We start from the raw sequence: 22,332 nt of genomic DNA, 5'->3' as shown, positions 1-22,332 counted from the left end.
CTGGCCCGCGGCCCGGACTGTTCTGCTGGCCGCTGCGCAAAAGTTCAGTTCCGTGATAGGAGCCCCGGCTGCGCCTAGCTGCTGGGAAGCGAGTCGGCGCCGCCCCCGGTGCTGGATATCGCCTTACTGTTCATACATTATCAGAATACCTACCTACCTCAGAATATGCACCTTCACTCAATGTAATTTTTAACTGATGATGAGTACTATTATTATTATTAATTATTATTATTTATTATTATTATTATTATTATTATTATTATTATTATTATTAAAATAATAGCAATAATAATAACCACATTCTCTTTCATTTCAGTTAATTATGAATTCAACATTTACCCCCAAACTGCCTCTTCATTTGTAACTGATTTAAGAATAAAATACCCTCTCATTCCTCTTCTGAATAGTAAACCACAGCATCACACAATGAATAAACAGCTAAAACGGTCTCAGAAACATAGTGTAATACAAGTCAAATTAAAATGTTAAATAAGCCCGAAATCACATTTTAAACCCTGACCGGTTTCTAAAAAATAGAATAGGCCGAGCTTATGAATATTCCGGAAGCAAATAATCTTTTGTTTGTTTGTGAACATTTTTTTTATTTTTATTTTTATTTTTTTTTACATTGTTTGCATTAAATTCTACAGGTACTCGCAGCGATCAGTCGAACTTGCCATTTCAGAAGAACGCGTTCTCACCAGTTGATGCTCAAAATGGCGTGGAAATTAATAGTGAAAGTAAACTATTTCAAGCTGCGCCACTCGAAAGATCGCAAGAACACACTCAATCAAGCTATTTCTCTCGGGAAATACTGTCTGTTTAATTTCTTAAATATTAGTTTCACTTCAGAAATACTTTCATTCCCAACGCAAGGTAATTGTAGATTGCATTTCTGACTATCTTATTTTGTCCGTAACACACGTACAACATTCGCCTGAAGTAAACCTGACGCGGACAACTCGCTCGACAATGCTCTCTCTTGCGTCAGGAAGCGCTGAGAAATATGAATCCTTTTTTTCTTTATGCATGCTGTGTATGTAACTCCTCTTGACTTTTAATCATTTAAAATATAATTTTCACCACATGTATAATACGGTCTATGCAATGGATTATATGTATGAAAGTAGTTATCATTCATAAATAATCAGTAACAATATAGACCTAGTAATTGCTATACATTACATTTTACATTATGAATTCCTTGCTTTAAATTGTTCATGTACGAAGTTAGCTACTTTTTCCAGATATATAATCTTTACTTTTCAAGCCAGCATAATTTTGAGAAAACAGGAAGCAGAAAAAACCTGCCTGTTCTTTTGCATATCCCTGGTTTTCTGCAAAACTATCAGGCAAGCTCCAACAGCTCCTTGTTGTGTCATTAAAAGCATGCATTAAAAGAGCTGCAGGTAGAGAACCATCAGGTTGATGCTTTGGAATATTTAGATATGAAGCCAGTGGTCAAATGCATTGATTTGATCTTCTGAGAATGCAACTTCTTACAATTCTAAGAAAAATAACTATTTATTCATGAAACTCCAGTTGGAAATGTTCTTAGCCTCATTACATTAACTACTGTTATGAAATACAATATTTACTGTCTAAATGAAATACAATTAAAATACAAGCCAATTATGAATTCAAAATGTTTTCCCTAACTGTCTCCTCACTTGTAACTAATTTACAAATAAAATACCATCTCCTCCATTGCTCTTCTGAATGTTTAACCACAGCATCACACAATGAATAAACCACTAAAACGGTCGAAGAAAAAACAAAAACAAGTCCATTTAAAATGTTAAACAAGCCCAAAGTCACATTTTAAACTTTGACTGGTTTATAAAAAAGAGAGTAGGCCTATTTTCTAGATATTCTGAAAGCAAATAATCTTGTTTGTAAATGTTAACGAATTTTCAGGATTTAAATTGTTTGCATTACATTCTACAGGTAAAAAATCAACAGTCAGCAGTTGTGTAACTACTCACAGGGATCAGTCGAACTCGCCATTTCAGAAGAAGAACGCGTTGTCAACAGTTGATACTCAAAATGGTGCTGTGAAAATTAAAAATGAAAGTAAAATATTTAAAGCTGCGCCACCCAAAAAAAACAAGCACAGGCCAAGACCCACACAATCAAGCTATATCTCTCTGGAAATAACAATACCATCAGCATATCAGTTTGCTGGAAATACATTTTTAAAATATGAATTTAATTTAGGACATAAGCCTACTTTAATTCCCAACGTATGGTAATACACTGCATCCTCGACTGAACATGACGTGCTACAACTTGCTCGAGAACTTGCTCGACAATGCGCTCCCCAGGCGAATAGCGGAAGTTCGACAGGGAGGGCTGAAAAATATATTTTTTAAATGTCTTCATGCATGTTATGTATGCAACTCATTGTCTTGTAATCATTTAAAATAGCCAGTGAATGTATAATACGGTCGTTGCATTAAACTTCTAATAATTTGTAAAAATATAGTAATTAACGTAAGGAACGTGCACATTTTTTCGAAAACGATGGGAGTGTCAGCAGCGGGAAAAGCACCAGCTAACTCCCGCCCCTCCACGGTCCTATTATTTTCTGTGCAGAACCCACCCACCACAAGGAGCTCAGGACAAAGCAGGTAAGAGGCAACAGAGCACGCCACAACCTCGCACCAACCCCGCCCTACCTACTTCCCCCAAGTCCCACCTACTAGGCACCCCCCCTTCCCCCACAGAGCCCCCACACAGGCAGGAGCACACACACGGCACAACACACGAAGCCACTAAGGGCTACCCCTCACACGTGCACACGCCCAAGAGGGGGGGACCCTCTTCCCTCTCACTGGGGGAATCACTGAACTCACAGGCGGGGTCTTACATGCACTCCCACCTACACACACAAACAAGGCAATAATAAAGGTAGTGAGCCCACACCTCCTGACTGGGCCTCACCACACAAAAAGAAAGAAAATAAACCCAACAAAATAACAGAACAATTCCCCCCTCCCAGGCCCGCCGCCTCCCACTGTCCTTCGGTCTATGGCTACTGGCCCGCGGCCCGGACTGTTCTGCTGGCCGCTGCGCAAAAGTTCAGTTCCGTGATAGGAGCCCCGGCTGCGCCTAGCTGCTGGGAAGCGAGTCGGCGCCGCCCCCGGTGCTGGATATCGCCTTACTGTTCTGCAGAGCGGGAGACCGCCCTCGTCAGGGCCTGCCGTCACCCCTCGCAATGTTGTGCCAGAAAAACAGAGCAGCGTCCTTAGGACCAGCCCGGTCCTGAACGGCGCCACTCCTTCCCCAAATCCCGCAACGTTCCGCGGCTCTGTCTCGGCGCAGCTCGCTCCAAAAGTCTCTCCGTGCAGCGGTATTACTGTCCGCGTTCGCAGCCACGCCAGCCACCGCAACCTCGGAAGACCGCTGCCCAAACCGAAAGAGGAGGAGAAAAAACAAACGTTTTTACAAAAACCACTCAAACAAACAGAAAAAGTCAGGCAAACACGCTGCGCCACGCCCCCAAACCCGGTAGCTGGCACGTCACACACGCATGGATACCTGTGCACGCCGAGCCCCAATGAATTCCCCGACAAATTCAGCCCAGCTGCCAGATTCCTGACAGGAGCTGCAATGATGTTGTTACATGTGAATATTACAGTGCATGAGCTTCTTAAAAAAATCGCAGGTTTGGTCGTCGTTTTTGCGCGAGCTAAGCAAAAAAAAAAAAAAAAAAAAAAAAAGGCTGGTAAATCGTCAACTGTTGAATTGTGTTTACTTGTTTAAGTTTACAAACTTATGTAATTTTCTCAACACATCTCGTGACTAAATGATAGCATAGGTTTCAAGTTTCATTTTTTCATAGTAATTACATTTACAGAAAATGCCGAGAATTAGAAGTAGGAAGACACAGCGAGGTCTACTTTCAACAGAGACATATGTTCGAGTGAGAAAGCGATATGTGCGCACAAGCGCAGATATGCATGACTTATAGTACCATATGATGCTTTCTTGATTTATAAAAATAATATAGTTAACTAATCGTTTGTAGTTTCAGATGTCTCTTTCTTGCACGTTCTTATGTCTACGCTTACCCATTGTCGAGGCTACCTGTTTAAACCCGTCTCCTCTTGCTCATTCTATGTTGCCAAAATGAACTACCTAATGTTTGAAAATTAGTCTTGCATTACTAGAATTGTGACTACTTGATAAGCTTGGCGTCGTCACGACAAACAGTCATCAAGATAAGGTAAGGTTTAATAAAACGTTAGGCTACGATTCGAGGGTCTCTATTGCCAAAATCAATTTACATACTTTTTGAAAAGTCAGATTAATCTTGTATCGCGAAATATTTTATTGGTTGCGCAACATTGCGATGTTTATTTGAATGGATTTCGAACCAATCGCAACCTATAGAATTCATACTGAGACGGGTGCGTGGGGGTTGGACCCAAAATGCATGACTCAGACAAACAAAGGTGTAGTTAAGTCCCGTCAGAGCTTTAATAAGGGATTGTCCAATGAGCGTGGTCGAAAAAACAAGCAAAGTTCATACACGTTAAATCCAGTCAACCCCAAAGTACAGTACCGAGGGAGAAGGTGTTGTTGTTAGGAAACGGTAGCTCTCAAGGTCCAATCTCCAATCAGTTGTAAAATAACTCCAAGAAGGCAAAGATCCCACGGCAGCAAGCTCTTAAGAAAATTAGACTTTATTGTGGCACACGTGCACAACAGCCGGTTCAAATCCTCAGATTTTCAACCTTGAATATCAGACTAAACTCTCATTTTATGCACTGTCCATATCGCAACACAACCAATAGCTTTCTCAAAAACCATCATATGACTTGGCTACGTTACAGGTATTTACTTCTCGGTTCTGAAACCATCGTGGCGAATCGCCCTATTGATTTCCAAAACAATAAAGGATCTTATTACATACATCTTGCTTTGTAGGCTATTTTTTCGAACAAACTGGAATCATTAACATGGGAAACATGTAAAACACGGTGCTATTCACTACATAGTGTTTACAGAACTTTCTACGACCTGTAGATTATTTTTGGTGCTTTCCACCTCATATTAATCATTTTACTCAATTTTGGATTACACATGGGTCACTTATGCACTTCTAAGCATAATATTTATCAGTAATAAGTCATAGAAAGTATACAGACATACTGAACAGTAGTAAAATCAGAGAAAATATATGATAGACATCAGTGAAATAATTGAAAATATACTACTAAATATCTGATTAATACTTTTTTCTAGGTGAGTAAATGTATTTCTTTAGCCTGCAGTCTTTGCTCTCTTTTTGACAGTGTACACTCTGGTTTCTTGGATTTTCATAAGCTCAGCTATAATTAAATGTTCTAGGTTAATTAAATTTAATAAAACACCGTACATGTGATATATTGATTACAGGTTGTGTGTATATATATATATTGATACACTCTTAGCATACATCTTTATGAAAAGCTGTCAGCGGGGCAGTAGTGCAGACGGACGATAGGCAGGCTCGGAGTGGAAGACGGTGCAAGTGCTAGAACACATTCTACGCATGGCCTCAGTCAGACCTTTAGCCTTGCTCTCTAAAACCCTAAATCTAAGTCCTCCGACTTCAGACTCCTCAGTGTCCATATACGGTTGTACATTTATCTTGAACCACATATTTTTCCTCTTACGGGCGTTCTTGCTACCACCTCGATGGCGTGTACGAGGGGTTAACAATGCATTCTTTACTAACCCATCCCCCGTCAATCTCTCATCAGGGGGGCCTAGGGCCGGGTCCTCGACACAAGAGTCAAGACCGAAGTCCGCCCCACGGGGCAAAAGCACAAAGACAGCAGGCAAAAGTTTGTGGTACAGGCAGGCAGTGGTAAAAAAACAGAAGTCAATAACTTTGGTCAGTAAACAGGCTTGGCTCGTAACAGGTGGCTTGGAAAACCACTCAAAAGTGCACTGATAAAACAGGAGGAAACTTCACAAGGCCATGATGTGAACACTGAGCTTATATGCAGGTGTACACAGGTGCAGACAATTAGCTTGAGAGCAGCATGAGAATGGAAATCAGGTGTGGAGGATTGACAAGTAAGTAATCGTTAGTAATAAATTTAGTAATAAATCCTGCCCTAGCATTAGTAAATTAGTAAATGACATGCACAAGAAACGTAAGGTAAACATGAACACATGGTTAGAATATTAGTATTACCCAATCCTGATCTAACATTAGTAGATTAGTAAATAGACACGGGAAAACAAAACAATTATGGAAACGTGAGTGGCAGAAAGGGAGAGAGAAAGCATGAATGCAAGGCTTGCAGAAAGACATGAAAAAGTATGCTAAACAATGAAAGGAACAACATAACATGAAACAACATAAATCGTGACATAGAAAGTTTGCAAAACTGTGACATGAAAAACCATATACCATCACATGAAAAGCTGAAGCTCTTTTATGCTTAAATTAGATTATTATTCTTTGTTAAGCAATTATTTTATGTTCACACTCATTGTATGCCCGTAGTCATACTTAACAACAAGCACAACTTGCATTGAGTAAATCCCTGCACTGTTTACTGTTTACTTTGTACTTTTGCACTACCACCATTGCACACAATCTACCATAGCACCTTATCATGGTCAATATATCACAGGGCCAGTCCCTACTAGGCCTTTGTAATCACTTCACATGCTCTTTACTTCTTACTTTTCTGTGAGTGATTTTGATCTTTATGTGTGTGAGATATGTGTGTATATGTGTGTATGTATAAGCTACTGGATGCCTAAAATTTCCCTCGGGATGAATAAAGTATCTATCTATCTATCTATCTTCATCTATCTATGACAAGACTAGAAAATACACCGTAACAAGAACTAAACATGAAACGTAACATGACATGACAATGAATGTAACAAGAAATAAAACATTAAAAACGTGGCAAGGCTAGACTAACATATTACGTGACATGACAATAAAATAACTAAGACAATCACTAAACATGAAACATCACATGACAAGCATAAAGGGCATCTGGGTGACTCTCGCTCATTCCAAGCAGAAGTGTGAGCCCTGTGACTGTGTGTTTTCCGGTCTCCCCATTACTGCCTATGGCAATTTCAAGAGGCCATTCCTGAGCACAAACCAATAGAATATGCTGACCTAGTATGTGCTGATGGGCAATACATGATTGGCGGTGTGTCTGCAGTGTGGAAAATGGTGAGAATAGGTGCCAGCCACGCGTCTGCCCTCTCCTTCTGACCTGAGGGGTTGCTTCTGGGAGATGGTAAATGGTTGGCATGTCATATTGCGCCTTTATCCAAAGCGTGGTACAATTTATCTTTCTCATCGTACAGCGCACACCAACGGCGATTGGCTGCCATGCAAGGCACCAACCAGCTCGTCAGGAGCCTTCAGGGGTTAGGCGTCTTGCCCTAGGACACTTCGACACACCCCGGGGGTGGGATCGAACCAGCAACCCTCCAACTGCCAGATGACTGCTCTTACCGCCTGAGCCAATGTCGCCAAGATGAATGAGATGAATGAGATGAACAAGTTAGGCTGAGTTTGGGTTTGGGAAAATTGGAAAAATCTGGGATAAAATATAAAATTAAAATAAAAAGAGCAAAATAAAAACCAAAAATATGCGGGCACTAAACATGGGGGGTGAAACAAAGGAAGCGATGAACGGGTCATCTCATACTTGCCTCTTCTGGATGCCAGACTACACAACACACTAGACAACACTCTGCTATCCAAGGTCCTGCAGCCATAAAGTGCCCCTCCTCTGCTGTGAGATATAAAAACTGCTACTCAGCTGGGCTCATCCAAAAGCATCACTTATAATGAGCACATAGCACAGACAAGTGGTTCTTCCTCACCAACTCTGTTATGAGGTAACAAAAATGGCGGACCAAAAAAGGCAACTCTGAATACACACTCGTAAACTAGTAAAAGTTGGTAACAGTCTTTAATGAAAGCGGCCCCAGAGGTACACAAAATCCAGGGGTAAAAACTCAGGAGTCTTCAGGGGCACAAGAGAAGGGGGAGTCTGGAGAACAGAAATCTACTAGCAGGCTATCGAGAAAAAAACACTAGTTAAAGTCCAAACACAAAATAAGGCTACGGCTGACTGGAAAAAAAAAGGAGCTGGGGGGATAAAAAACAGATACAGCCGAGTAGAATTTACTGCAAAATGTTTCTTAGCTGGTTTGAAGAACCGAGAGGCTTGAGGAGAGTTCACCGCTTGTACACAGACGATCTGGCAAGGAGGGATCTTCAGAATCACCCTGGTGTGCATGGGGGCGGAGACTCCTGAAGCCAGCATGAGCCACGCCTGCAGCCAGTTGGTGTCAGCTCACATATGCACAGACAGAGGGAGACACACACACACACAACCCAAGAGGGAGGGAAAACAAAACACAGACACCGGGAAGGCAGGAACTGCTAACCTCATGACAAACTCCTGTTCTCCATGACGCCTTCCTTTTCCTCGGGATGATGTCACACTCATTACTGCATTTTGGACAGGAAGAGTGTGTGTTGTGTGAATGTGTGAGTGTAGGCAATGGACCCATACAAAAAATATCAGAAAAAAAGTATGTGTGTGGAGAGGGTTCAGTTATAATTTTTTAAATTATAACAAATAACAAATAACACATTTCTATACTTTGAATAGTTTTTATTGAAAACTCACATGCTCAAACTAACGATACTGTGGCACCCCTGCTCCTGCATGTTGCGCCACGTGGGTGGAGAACCCCCGGAAGGACCCGCACAACGCAACCACGCAACCGCCACGCCTTGGGAATGGTATGCGAAGGAGTGTATCTTCCTAGAGAGGTGGTGGGAAGATCAGCACCATGGAGAGAGATTCCTCTACCTGCATTCCAGGACCCCGGATAGAGCACATGAGGGAGCACGTGGAAAAGTACTGACTCAGCTGCAGCCTTTTTCCCTAATGAGCAGGGAAGGTTTTTAAGGCGCGGTCGAGGCTGCAAACGGAGTCAGTCGGCGCCTATTCTGAGGAAGGAAGAGCAGCGAGAGGAAAGAGCCTCTGCCGTACTGACCTGGAGGATTGAACCTAAAAGGAGGCCCCACCTTTACCAACAGACACGTGAGGATAATCAAGCACCCTTGCCTTACCCTATCTCTTTGTGCTTCCCCCAGCCCTGACGCGGCCCAGGAAGGAAGAAGGAAGGAGGCCCTGGAGCATACCCCAGTCTGGGAAGAACCTAATTTATTTTTGCCTCAACAGCCCTTTTAGTTTCTCCCGTTTTCTTACCCTTGCCCTGAGGGGGGGCGATATCAGCAATACCCCGACGAAAAAAAAAAAGAAGGAAGTACGTTTTCTAGCTAGACATGCATGAACCAGTTTGAGCCGGTTGAACCAGAGTGTTGCTTGTTGGTGAAAAAACGTGAATACTATTTAAAAAGTGTTGTATTGAATAGTCAAGTGAAGAAAATGGCGGGCGTGCAGGTTAACTGTCTTTTATAAATGCTGCAAACGCATTGAATTCCTGAAGCCTTAACGGCTTCCATATTCGCTCTGTTGCACTTTATATTCACGAGAGAATTGGAAACTAACGTTATTATAGCCACCAAAGAAGCCGAAGAGAAGCTAAACAGAACGCAAGGACACTGCAGTGGAAACTCCGGTTTCATCTTTTCTCTTGCTGAGACTCGGTCAAGTCTTTTGACCACGTCTTGATTCCATCGAGAACTACCACAGGGACGATCCCGATCTCAATAGATGGCGAGTCACCCAACTTGGATTCCCAGGATTGCGGATCAACCTACTAGAACAGGAGTTTGACCATCGGCCTTGTGGTAGGACTGTGCCAGTCAGACTGAGTGGCACAGTGACACATACGTGCATGTCATCCTGAGACATTCTCAGATTCAAAGAGCTCTTAGACAGAACTGACTTGACGAGATCTGACCCCAACGGGTCAGATTCGGATTCCACCTTCGACTCTAGACAGTGGACACTTTAAAATTCACAACATTTTATTTTGGCCCGTTTATTTTCTGTATATTGTACATGTGTATATGTTGCATAATTTACATACAAGGTTGCGAAGTAAAAGTGGTACCCTTGAAATCATGTGTGGTCGTGGTTATTGTACTTACTTCATACCTTACTCCTTACGAACCTCGCTTATATCTAGAGCACCAACATCATCCAGGGGTGGGTTACACATGCTTTTCAAATACAAAACAGAAAAGAAAAAAGAAAATGTCCATGCCCAGAAGAGGCCCAAGGAGTTTTTAGAATAACAAATACAAGGAGACAAGCACGGTATTGGGAAAGTGAGCCACACACACAGGTTGCCAGTGTATCATAATAATGACTGGGCATGTTTGTTTTATAATATTTTCAATGTGAAAATCCTGCAATACCTTTAAAGCCAAAGATATCTCAGCCTGCTGTTCACTACATGGCAGAAGCAGGCCTTCATACTGGACATTTCTGGAATTGACACTGATCTCAAACAACACTGACACAGAGTGCTCTGCTGTAAACATAAAACATCAGTTGGCTAACAAACTACCATCTACACCCAGCGTCCAGGGGCAGAAGATGCAGTAATCTGGTCACCCTCACTGTGATTGGCAGTGACTGGCAATAAGTAAGTTTAGCAGACAGTACATATTTTAGGGAGTCTGTATTCAGGAGGGCAGTAGGAGGTAAGTTCAGCAGACAGTACATATTTTAAGGAGTAGTTAGGAGGCTGCTTCAGACACAGCCCGAGAGAACGTTGGACAGAGATCTTTGTGCGCTTATTCATGTGTTAGTCATTAGCCAATCACTGTTGAATTTAGTATATGCATTAATAAAAAATGACCTGATATTCAGCTTTCTGTCCAAATGGAGCATTCCACATCAAGATCCTGCTACTTGATCTACACTTGAGTAATGGTCTGTTCTGGTGCCTAACACAGGAAATACAGCATTACAGTATGACACAGAAACTTTCCTTTTTCTCCAACTCATCGATTATATCATCCAGGAAACTCACAAGATTTGTATTCTTTTCACCTTTTAGTGCATCTCGCATGCTTCTTAGGATGTCTAAATCCTTCACCTTTAATGTTAATCCTAATTTTCTGAACTGCTCTGTAAAGGCATTCATTTCTTCTGCTTCTTTTCTCGTATCTTCTTCATACTTCTTCTTCATTTCTAGAATTTTTCTTTCAAAATCTCTCTCCTTTTCTTCATGTTCTTTCTCTTCTCTTTCTCTCCTGACCTGATCTTCCTTCTTTCTCTTCTGTCTCTCTTCTTCTCGTTCTTTGTCAAATTCCTCCTGCAGCTTTGCCAGCCTTTTTCTCTCCTCCTCTCTTCTCTCCTCCTCTTTATCTTGTCGGTCTCTCTCCTCTTTTCGTTCCTTGTCCCATTCCTCTTTTTGTTTTTTCAACTGCCTTTTCTTTTCTTCAAGAGCCTTCTGCATCATTTCCTCTATATCTCTCTGTTGCTTTTCTCTCTTTTGTCTTTCTCTTGTCCTTTCTTTGTTAAACTCATCCCTCATTTTCTTTTGTTTCTCATCCCACTCTTTTCTCTCTTGCTCTTCTTTCTCACTCCTTTTCTTTTCCTCCTTGTATTTTCTTTTTTGTTCCCTTTTCCTTTCCAGTTCCCATTCCTTAGCCCTTTTCTTCATGTCTTCCTGTATCTCTTTCTTCTCTTTCTCTGCCTCTTTAATTCTCTGTTCCCACTCCCTTCTTTCTCTCTCCTCGCGGTTTCTCCTCTCCTGCTCCTCTCTATCCCTCTTTTTCTGTTGTTCTGCCTGCTTTTTATGAAATTCTTCCTTTTCTCTTCTTTGTGTTTCCATCAGCTGTTTCTCCTCCTCTATTCGTACCCTCTTCTCTTCCTCTTCCTTTCTTTTCCACTCTTTCATTCTGCTTTTCTCTCCCTCTATCTGATCTATTTTTTTCTTCCACTCCAATTCTTGTATTTCCTTCCTCTTTTTCTCTTCCTCATCTCTTCTTTCTTTTTCCTCCTCCTCTTTTTTCTGCCACTCCTCACGCTCTTTCCTTAAATGTTCTTCTTTTTCTTTCAGCTCTTTTTCCCGATGGGCTCTTTCTTCCTCTTCTTTAAGTCTCTGTTCCTCCATCCTTCTCTTCATCTCTTTCATCTCATCTTCATGTTTTGCCTGCAGCTCCTCTTTCTCTCTCTGCATCTCTCCCTCTCTCTCTCTCAGTATTCTCTCACATTCTTTCTTTATGGTCATTTCTGCCTCCTGGAACATCTCATTGGTGTAGCAGCCTCCTCCGTTCTTCTGCACCATCGTGTCTATCTTATCCAACAGCTCAGACACTTGGGTGATGTTGGGCATGTCATTATTATTGAAGACATGAAACCTCTTTCCACAGACTTCAATCAGATTCTGGATTGTAGGGTCACCTTTTTGAAGGTAACTTTCAATGGATTTATTTTTAAGATCATCTCCTCTTGTGAACATGACAATGGTGAACATTTCAGCCTTTTTTCCAAAGGTACTCTTAATGAGCTGCAATGTGTCCTTCTCCTCCTTTGTGATTCTCCCGAGCTGTAGCACCAGGAGAAATACATGAGGTCCTGGGGCCAAATAGGAGATGCATTTGGCTATTTCCTGCTGGACCTCCTCATTAGATACTGATGTGTCAAAGAGACCCGGTGTGTCAACTACAGCAACACGCCTGCCAGCTATTTCCCCTACTCCTTTCTGACAGCAGGTAGTCACTGATGTCGTACTGGTCTCAGACAGGAACTCCTCCCTCTGCAGTATGGTGTTTCCTGTGGCACTTTTCCCACTTCCTGTCTTCCCCACGAGCACAATCCTCACACAGTCAGAGCTCTGATCTTTACCCTCAACACCTGCAGAATAACAAATAAAAACGGTATAATTCAGACAGAAGTTTCATAAAAAACGATGAATATTTCAGACTGCATGTCTGAGTGGTGTCAAACTGAACTGGATTCTGACACGTAGTGGTAAATATGGCTTTTGTATACACATGCAATTAACACTGATGTTTTAGCACTATCCTGTGCAGGTATGCAGATGATTTTATAATAAAGACTGTAGTTGGCAGGATCAAGAATGATTAATTGAAGGATGTATACAAATAAACAAGAACTGGAAACATCCTACTAAGATGGGTATTCCTATATTGCTAATTGTACACACTGAGAAGCATTGTGTCATTACTTTGCTAAGGGTACTATACACTCAGTGACCACTTTCTTAGGTAAACCTATACACCAGCTTGTTGATGCAAATATCTCATCAGCCGAAAAAGCATGCAGACACGGGCTGCATCAGAAATCGAATACGATCTTACAATTTAGTATGTCAAAATAATATGACTATGTCCGAAACCATAGCTGCATAAAACAGTGTGCTAAAACTTCCCAGATGTCGCTCTACATTTGATGAAATATCATAGAGAGCAAACACTAGACACTATGCTGGCATGAGTATCAGTGCACATGACCCAAGCACACTGAAGGACAGAAGCAGAGAAATAGTTGAACAATTTAAATGTAAGTATTACCTTCAACTATGCTTAGTGGAACATACTGCAGTTATTATCAATGGATATACAGTATTTGCCTTTGAAAATCTTTTTTTCTGTTTTCCTTACATCCTAACTCACATCAGTTAGCATTAGTTGAAGTAATAGTATTCATGAAAAGCCATCTTACTTTTTACTCATGTACTAAAGGTGTCATATATGTGGAGTGACCGTATACATATATAGTGTGTGATTTCAGCTGCAGCCATGGTCTAGAGCAGTGTTTCTCAAACTCAGTCCTGACCCCCTGTGTATGCTGGTTTTCATTCCAACCACAACAGCAATCCCAGATTTTTAACAAGCTGTTAATTTTTCATGTTTTGAGGGATTATTTACCCTCTTGGACCACATTATGTCTAAAATTGCTAAGTATGCCGCGAAGAATAAAAGTCCCATGTTCACATTGTACTGATTGATCTATATTGCAAACAATTTCATAAAGAGAGTAACTGACCCTGATTCTGCAGAATTGGTGACTCCTGGCCATGAAAACAAGCCATTTGGTAGATAATGTAGGAAGTACTAAGAAAACGAGTCAAACCTGCATTGTGTCAATAGGTTGACAGGAAAAATTAAGATAGAACCTAAACACCTGTGTACAGCAACTGAATTAGGAGCCTAGTGATTAACGTCAGACTTTAATTTGTTATATATGTGTTACGACCAAGGTTCGCGATCCGCTCTGGGTTTTTCTCTCTGCTCGTGTGCTCTGCTTGCAGGAACGGAAAGGTGGGTAGAGCTAAGGAGAACTGAGCCAGCGCTGATTATTGGATTTGACGCACCTGGAAGCTGGGGTTTAAAAGCACAGCTTCACCATTCTGGAGTTAGCTCACGTTAACTCATGGCTGCATGGCGAATGCTCCTTCCTTGCGCTGGCATTGTGTTTTGTATTTGGTTGTTGGCTTGGACACTTGTTAAGTAGGCCTGTATTTGGTTGTGGGTTTTGACACTTGTTTAAAAGGCTTGCATAAGTCTTCAATAAAAGAAGGTATTTAATAAATATTTGTAATTCCTTCACCTTGTTGTTGGTGTCCATTTTATGTTACGGCCAAATCGAGCCTTAGGTCGTGTATGCGTGTATGTATGTATGCGTGTATGTATATATGTGTGTATGCATGTATGCGTGTATGTATGTGTGTATGTATATATGCGTGTATTGTCGAGGACCCGGCCCTAGGCCCCCCTGATGAGAGATTGATGGGGGATGGGTTCAGAAGGAATGCATTGTTAACCCCTCGCACACGCCATCGAAGTGGTAGTAAGAACGCCCGTAAGAAGAAAAATATGTGGTTCACAGATAATGAGCAGCCATACTTGTCAGTAGAGGAGTCTGAAGTCGGGGGACTTAGATTTAGGGTTTTAAGGAGCAAGGTTAAAGTTCTGACTGAGAATACCCCAACCCTACAGGGGAGGGGCGCAATGCCTGGCAAAAAAAAAAAAAAAAAAAGGAAAACGGAAGGGATGTCAATACCGAAAGAAGATTAAGAGGCTTTAAGGGCCTTCCTGATTATAGCACAAATAATCTTTCGGATAGATTCAAAGGACTGACTATAGAAGAGTTGGTGGATGATTTACACTCAGCTATTGGCTGGATGTCCTTTGTAAATCCCTTAAGGCGCCACTGAGAGGGGCACCTGAAGAGTGTGTTGAGATGGTGGAGGGCACTAACTTCTGGCTTGTATGAAGTCAAAGTTTGGAGAGAGTCCAAGGAGAGATTATGACAGGGAGACAAATACCAGTGATGAATAGGTTCATTAAAAAATTACATAAGAGCTTGTGTTTTTCCACTCGTATATTAAGATGGTGGAAATTCCCAAACCGGAGGGGCACATGACATAAAATATTGGGGAAATTTCTTTTGAGGTATGAGAAAATGACAATTGGAAAAACAGAAATAATTAATATGATCATTAAAAAACAAGTTACATAAGAGATAAATGTCTTCCCGCTTGAAATATTGGGGACATTTCTTATCAAAAAAGGTACACTTTTGTATGCAAAAAAGATATATAAGAAATAAGCTTTTAGACCTTAGGATGGGATCTTAGAATTTGGCTTCAGAAGATATCTACGAGCTGTTGAAGAGAGAGCAACACAAGACAGCTGTAGTCAAGCTGGAGTGGCGCGCTCCCTCTGCGCGCCACTCCAGGATATGGATATGGAGAGAGGAGTGATGTACGTGGTGCGGACTCAGCCCAAGAATTGTGGCAGCAGGACTGATGTCGAAGAGGTGTTCACGCGCATCCCTCATCATACAGAAAAGCTAGTGAAAGAGTTAAAGGGCTTTTACGACATGCTTGGAGCCATGAACTGCACCTGGAGGCCAACAGACGGGACGCAGGGTTCCTCCACGCTACAGAACACCTTCCTGCTGGACCCACGCAAGAACCTGAAGCCTCCCCCCCTAACCTCAGTGTCAGTGAGGAGAGGCATATGCTGCGGCTGCACTGCAAAACCCCCGACGTGTTCGAAGACATACCAGTGCACATCCCATACAACAGGCAGGAGAAGTACGAAGTGCAAAGTCACGTCTTTCGAAAGTCTGGGTCCTGATCCTGCCCCAGATTCCCAAACCAATGCAGCTGTTCAAAGAGCTCATCAACAGCAAGGAGGAGGGATCAAATCCCGCAGAAAACGAGATGGCTATATTTAGGACATGGGTGGTAATTATAATCTATATTACTTGTAGAAGTAGGAAAAGTAATACATAGAAGTAATACATTATAAGTTTCCTTTTATTTTTTAGTAAGATACTATATACAATATAAATAAGTAGTAGACTTTAGGGGTGTTCGTACCCATTGTACTAATGGAAGTTCAGTAGCTTTTATCTCCGTGAAGGGGGAGCCATAAGATAAGGTAAAGGCCAAAGAGGATGATGGATATTTGAGGGGTGTACCTTGATTTTTAAACATCATAGGTGGAAAGGTAAGTTAGAAAGAGCTAAAGGGGTATATGTAACTTGCATGTGATCAGCAAACTGCAAAAGATGATATGTACACTGTAATCTGTATAACTCTATTCTTTTGATTGATTATAATAAAGTATATCTTACTATAATCATATGTGATAAAGATTCTTTAGAGGAATACATTGAATACAGGACATCGAATACCAGATTTGCATCACACCCTTCACTTCGAGACTGGGCTGGAAGTTCAGTAGAACTTACCAGGGCTCCAGGACGTTCGGAGTACTTGAGTTCGTCCCCGAGACACCTCCTCGTGGAGTACTGCTCGTGGGAACGTAAGGTCTGAGCTCGGCAAGGGGTCCGTGGCTCACGACAGTATGTATGTATGTGTGTATGTATATATGCGTGTGCGTATGTATATGTGTGTGTGTGTATGTATATGCGTGTGTGTATGTGTGCGTGTATGTATATGCGTGTGTGCATGTGTGCGTGTATGTATATATGTGTGTGTATGTGTGTGTGTATGTATATATGTGTGTGTATGTGTGCCTGTATGTATATATGTGATATACTGCTGCAATATGTTAAAAAAATACGTCGTGCCTCAGACATACCCAATAAAGTGGTCACTGAGTGTATTACCATTTCATGAAATGATGAACCCCTCCAAACCTACCCTGTGATGTGCCGTCAATGCGTTCTTGTAATAGTCTGATCTTCTGGTTCTTCTCCTCCAGCTCAGTCTTGTGCCTGGCCTCCAGCTCTCGAACCTTCCTCTCCAGCTGTGGCAAAGAGGTGAGACACAGTGGATGTAGAGAGCTGTGTTTTACACAGAGCTGGAATTTCCACCACAGTAACCAGGTGACCACATACTTCTCCCTCTCTCCTCTCACACACTGAAGGGGGGCTGGGATCCACACTGGACTCCCTCGGTCCTAGGATGGCGTTTACTGCAGATGTCTTCCCAGCTCCTCTCCTCCCAAACAATACCAAGTTCAGTGGGTCACCCCCAGCCACTGGAATAAAGAGGAAGAGTCTGTTATCTTAGAGTCGTGTCTCACTGTATTATTGTCATTTTGGGCATACTGAGAGTCAGTTCCCCAGTATGCTTTTCAGTACATCTTCAGAACATCTATTATTCCTCAATTGAGTTTCCATCCATTTTTAGCAGTAAATCCCAATAGTAAACTGCTCCAAAATTTTACTAATAAGAAATATGAAATTAATTTGTCATCAATGTTACTGTAAGAGACTGAATTTGTGAGGTTTTGTCATTCTGTTGTCTGTTTTAAGTCCCCAGTGTTTTTGCCTTTTTTAACCTTTGTGCTTTCTGTAGTCTGTCTCCCCATTCATTCCCTGTCATTTGCTTCACCTGTCTTCTATTTCATTTCTCCGCCTCCCACTCCTTATATGCACTTCCTTCCTGTTGTTTCTGCCATGTCTTCCACCTGTTTCTGTTCCCTACCCCAGTTCTAGCGTCCTCGTACCTGTGCCCTGTTATTTTTTTTGTCTAATTCTTCACTGCTCTGTTCTGCTTTTGGATTTTCTGGTTTTGATCTCTGCCTAGTTTTTGGACTCTGTTTTGGTTTTTGTAATTGTACCTTCACTTGTTTGGACTTCCTGGTCTTTGAACTGTCCCCGTTTCCAGATTACGCTGTGCCTGCCCTGCATGTACCTGTCTGCTTGGATTATGGCCGTTTTTGGACTACGTCTTGGATCTGCCCCTTTGTCATTAAAGCCTGACTTATTACATTATCCTTGAGTCTGCGATTGGTTCCCTTTGTCCGATCCCTGACAGAATTATTCCAGTATGTGTTAGCCACAGAAAGTTACACATTACCACTGAAAATATAGCTTACATCTTGAGTTGATAGAAAGTTAATTTTTACTCTTTGATTATATGCAAACATTTTATTGCCCAAATCAGTACCATGGCACTTGATATAATGTCAGACTGTGGTTCAGCAACCATCCTTTCCTAAATTCCACTTTACTGTCATAGGAGGAGAGACACATCTCTCACTGATAACCAGGATCTGAGAGGAGAGGAACTACTGCAGTGTTACCCTGAGGAACCCTGCCTGACGTAAACACATCCTGCTCTGGTGAGGCAGGCAGCACTGTAGGGCACTGGGCTTGTAACTCCACAGGTTATACGACACAAAACACAAAATGTGGAATACACCACATACAGCCAAGCTGGAAATTAATGGAAAAAATGGAAAAACTAGCTACAGTAGCTAACCAAACAAACAAAACATGATTCATGATTCATGAGAATTACACATTCTGAAATGTGTAATACTCAATAAGACCTAATATTTAATCAAAGTAAATGTTTATTAGGTTTTAAACTCTGAATGTTTAATTACATATACTCACTGCCAATGTCCAATTTTTCTTCCTGTGTTTTCTGGTCTCCTCCAGACAAGGCCTGTGGTTTATTCTCGCCACCAATACCTTGCTCACTTCCTGCCAGAGCCTCAGGTGTTGATGAATGACCTGATTCTACCTCCTTGTATATCTCACACGTGAGATATTTTCCTTCATTCTCCTTCACTACCTTGTTAATCTTTTCCATAAATTCAGTAATCTGGATGCAGTAACTCTTGTTGCTGAACCAGTGATAGCTCGCTCTGCATTCTTCAACAAACAACTCAATGGGATCCTTCTGTCCACCAATGAAAACTTTTGGTTTGTAGTCTTCATGGGGGACCAGTACCATTGTGTACTTAAAGGCCTGATCATCCAAAGCATTCAGAATCTTCCTCATTCTGTCTCCGTCCTTCTCTGTAAATCTTCCAGGCTGCAGGACCAGCAGAAGCACATGGGGCCCAGGGTCTGACAGAGAGACACACAGTTCCATCTGCTTGTCTATGTCATACTGAGAGATCTGGGGATGCAGTAAGTCTGGAGTGTTGATCACAGTCACATGTCTCCCATCCACCAGTCCTCTAACTCTCTCACACTGCTGCTTTACTGCTTTAAAGAAGGAGGGCTCAGTTTCTAAAGCCTCTCTCCTCAGGATGATATTTCCCACTTTACTCTTCTCTTCTCCAGACCTCCCCAGCAGCACAATCCTCAGATCAGACACTGTAAAGTAGGACACATTTATTTCTGTAGGACAGCGTGAAGGCCCACTTGGTCATACTGAAATTTTTCCATCCATCCATCCATCCATTATCTGAACCCGCTTATCCTGAACAGGGTTGCAGGGGGGCTGGAGCCTATCTCAGCATACATTGGGCGAAAGGCAGGAATACACCCTGGACAGGTCGCCAGTCTATCGCAGGGCACACACACCATTCACTCACACACTCATACCTACGGCAATTTAGACTCTCCAATCAGCCTAATGTGCATGTCTTTGGACTGTGGGAGGAAACCGGAGTACCCGGAGGAAACCCACGCAGACACGGGGAATACAATTTTTCCATTTCATGAAAATAACTCTTTTTCATTGAACTGGGCGAAGATCAGGCATCAGTTGATGTGAAATTATCTTTTTCATAATGAATGTATGATAAAAAATAAAAAAAAATCACTTCAGGTGATTCAAAAACAAGTGCTCATTGTGTAGGGGAATCATAAGCAGTTCATAAAATAATTTTAATTGACAAAGTCTATGATGTGATTTTAAAATACACATTCAGGCACACGTGTAAGTTTAACTATAAAAAAGATTCATTGATTTATACAGGCAGATTGATCATGATATATCATATATCATGCATTAATAATGACATATGAATGAAAGGTGAATTGCATTGCATTGTGACAGCAACTTCACTTCAGTTGATTTAACATAAATTGTGGTGTGTAAATTGTTCTCTATCTCTTCTTTTGAATCTGATATTAGCCATCTATAATTATTTGAATATTCCTTGAACTATTTGAAAGATGAATATGAAATAAAATCTATTTTACATTTAAAATCTCCTTGAGTGCAGGCTATTTTACACCACAGCGCAGAATAGATCAGTGATATTAACTTACTGTTCGGACGGTCCCGGTCAGGGCTGTGTCTTCCACATGGATCCTGCTCTGTCTTTACATCCCCTGACACAGTGAGACATCATTTAATACACAAATAAGACAAAAATGTCACACACATATCATATAATCTGAAAATACAATCTCTACTTCAAAATAAAAGATCCAGTATTTTTATTTATTTATATATATATATATATATTTAATTATTGAAATAATGTGACATTGCTAGAATACATTATGGTATTATGGTAGGCCTACCTGAGAATATGCACCTTCACTCAATGTCACTTTTCAATGATGATGATGATGATGATGATGATGATTATGATTATGATTATGATTATGATTATTATTATAATTATTATTATTATTATTAAAATAATATAAAAAATAACCACATTCTCTTTCATTTCGGTTAATTATGAATTCAACATTTTCCCCCAAACTGGGGGAAACTAATTGTAACTTGTAACTAATTTACAAATAAAATACCCTCTCCTTCATTCCTCTTCTGAATAGTAAACCACAGGAACAATACTGTCTGCATGATCAGTTTACTGGAAATACATTAATGAAATTCCCAACGCAAGTTAATTGTAGACTTTTCTGAGTAGCATTTCTGAGTAGCCTATTTTGTTCGTAACACATGAACAACATTCGCTTCAAGTAAACCTGATGCGCACAACTCGCTAGCAACGACCGGCATTCAAGCAGTCAAACAAAACATGACCAGGAAAAAAGAGTTTTATTTGGCAGTAATGTGTTTCTGTCTGAATGCGTGTCAGAGTGAATCAGTTTAGGGGTGTTTGAGTGTGAGTGCAAGTGGAGTGTAGAAATCCAACTTTAACAAAGGAAGACCAAGTCCTCCAACAACCAACAACCAACAACCACTGTCAAAAGCTCAGCACAGAATGAGAAATCATTATTACATAACATTAACGGGATTTGGCAGACACTCTTATCCAGAGCAACGTACAACAAAGTGCATACCCATAACCAGGGTGCATCAAATCAAATCAAATCACTCGCCTGAGCATCTGGGTGAAGCCATTTATCAGGGTCCTCTCAGGTGCAAACACCCAGGAAGATTGGAGTGACATCCAGAGCTGGATGGACAACCACCATCTAAAGCTCAACCCAGGTAAGACTGAAATGATATTCATCCCTGCTAATACCTCTCCCCATCTGGATCTCTCCATTTCCCTCGGGGATACCATACTCACGTCATCACCCTGTGCAAGGAACCTCGGCGTGGTGATGGACAGCAGACTGTCCCTTTCCGAGAACATTGCGGCGGTGACCCGGTCAGGCAGGTTCTTCCTATACAACATACGGAGAATCTGCCCCTTTCTCACCCCCTACTCGACCCAGCTCCTGGTCCAATGGTTCAGCCCCGCCTGAACTACTGCAATTCCTTCTTGGCTGGCCTCCCAGTGTCCGCCATCAGACCCCTCCAACTCATCCAGAATGCAGCAGCTCGTCTGGTCTTCAACCTTCCCAAATACTCACACGTCACCCCCCTGCTTACTTCCCTCCACTGGCTGCCTGTCATGGCTCACATCAAATTCAAAACATTGGTGCTAGCCTTCCAAGCAGTTAAGGGGTCTTCCCCAGCTTACCTACAAAAAATCATCAGACCCTACACCCCTGCCAGACCTCTTCGTTCAGCCTCCACAGGCCGCTTGGCACCTCCCCATCTCCGAACCTCCACCTCACACTCACGACTACTGTCTGTTCTGGCTCCACGGTGGTGGAACGAACTTCCCGTATGGTATGCACTTTGTTGTACGTCGCTCTAGATAAGAGCGTCTGCCAAATGCCAATAATGTAATGTAAAAGATTGTTAACTCATCAAGTAATTATCCAATCAATGATTAGACCATTACAGGGG

At 41.7% G+C, this 22,332-nt stretch overlaps 1 protein-coding gene across 1 annotated transcript in view; it reads right to left on the bottom strand.

The window, feature by feature from the left end:
* Positions 1 to 7,995: 7,995 nt before the first annotated feature.
* Positions 7,996 to 22,332, bottom strand: part of LOC133114019 (GTPase IMAP family member 4-like) — an 18,050-nt gene continuing 3,713 nt past the window's right edge. Inside the window, exons 2-7 of the mRNA XM_061223221.1 lie at positions 20,442 to 20,504; positions 19,168 to 19,562; positions 17,122 to 17,227; positions 11,918 to 12,833; positions 11,559 to 11,737; positions 7,996 to 8,003 (exon numbers count right to left, since the gene is read on the bottom strand). Coding sequence (XP_061079205.1) covers positions 7,996 to 8,003; positions 11,559 to 11,737; positions 11,918 to 12,833; positions 17,122 to 17,227; positions 19,168 to 19,562; positions 20,442 to 20,504 — 1,667 coding nt within the window. The remainder of the gene's footprint in view (positions 8,004 to 11,558; positions 11,738 to 11,917; positions 12,834 to 17,121; positions 17,228 to 19,167; positions 19,563 to 20,441; positions 20,505 to 22,332) is intronic.

The sequence above is a fragment of the Conger conger genome, chromosome 16 (genome assembly GCF_963514075.1).
Source record: "Conger conger chromosome 16, fConCon1.1, whole genome shotgun sequence".
Lineage (NCBI taxonomy): Eukaryota > Metazoa > Chordata > Actinopteri > Anguilliformes > Congridae > Conger > Conger conger.
This window is presented reverse-complemented; position numbering and strand designations above follow the sequence as displayed.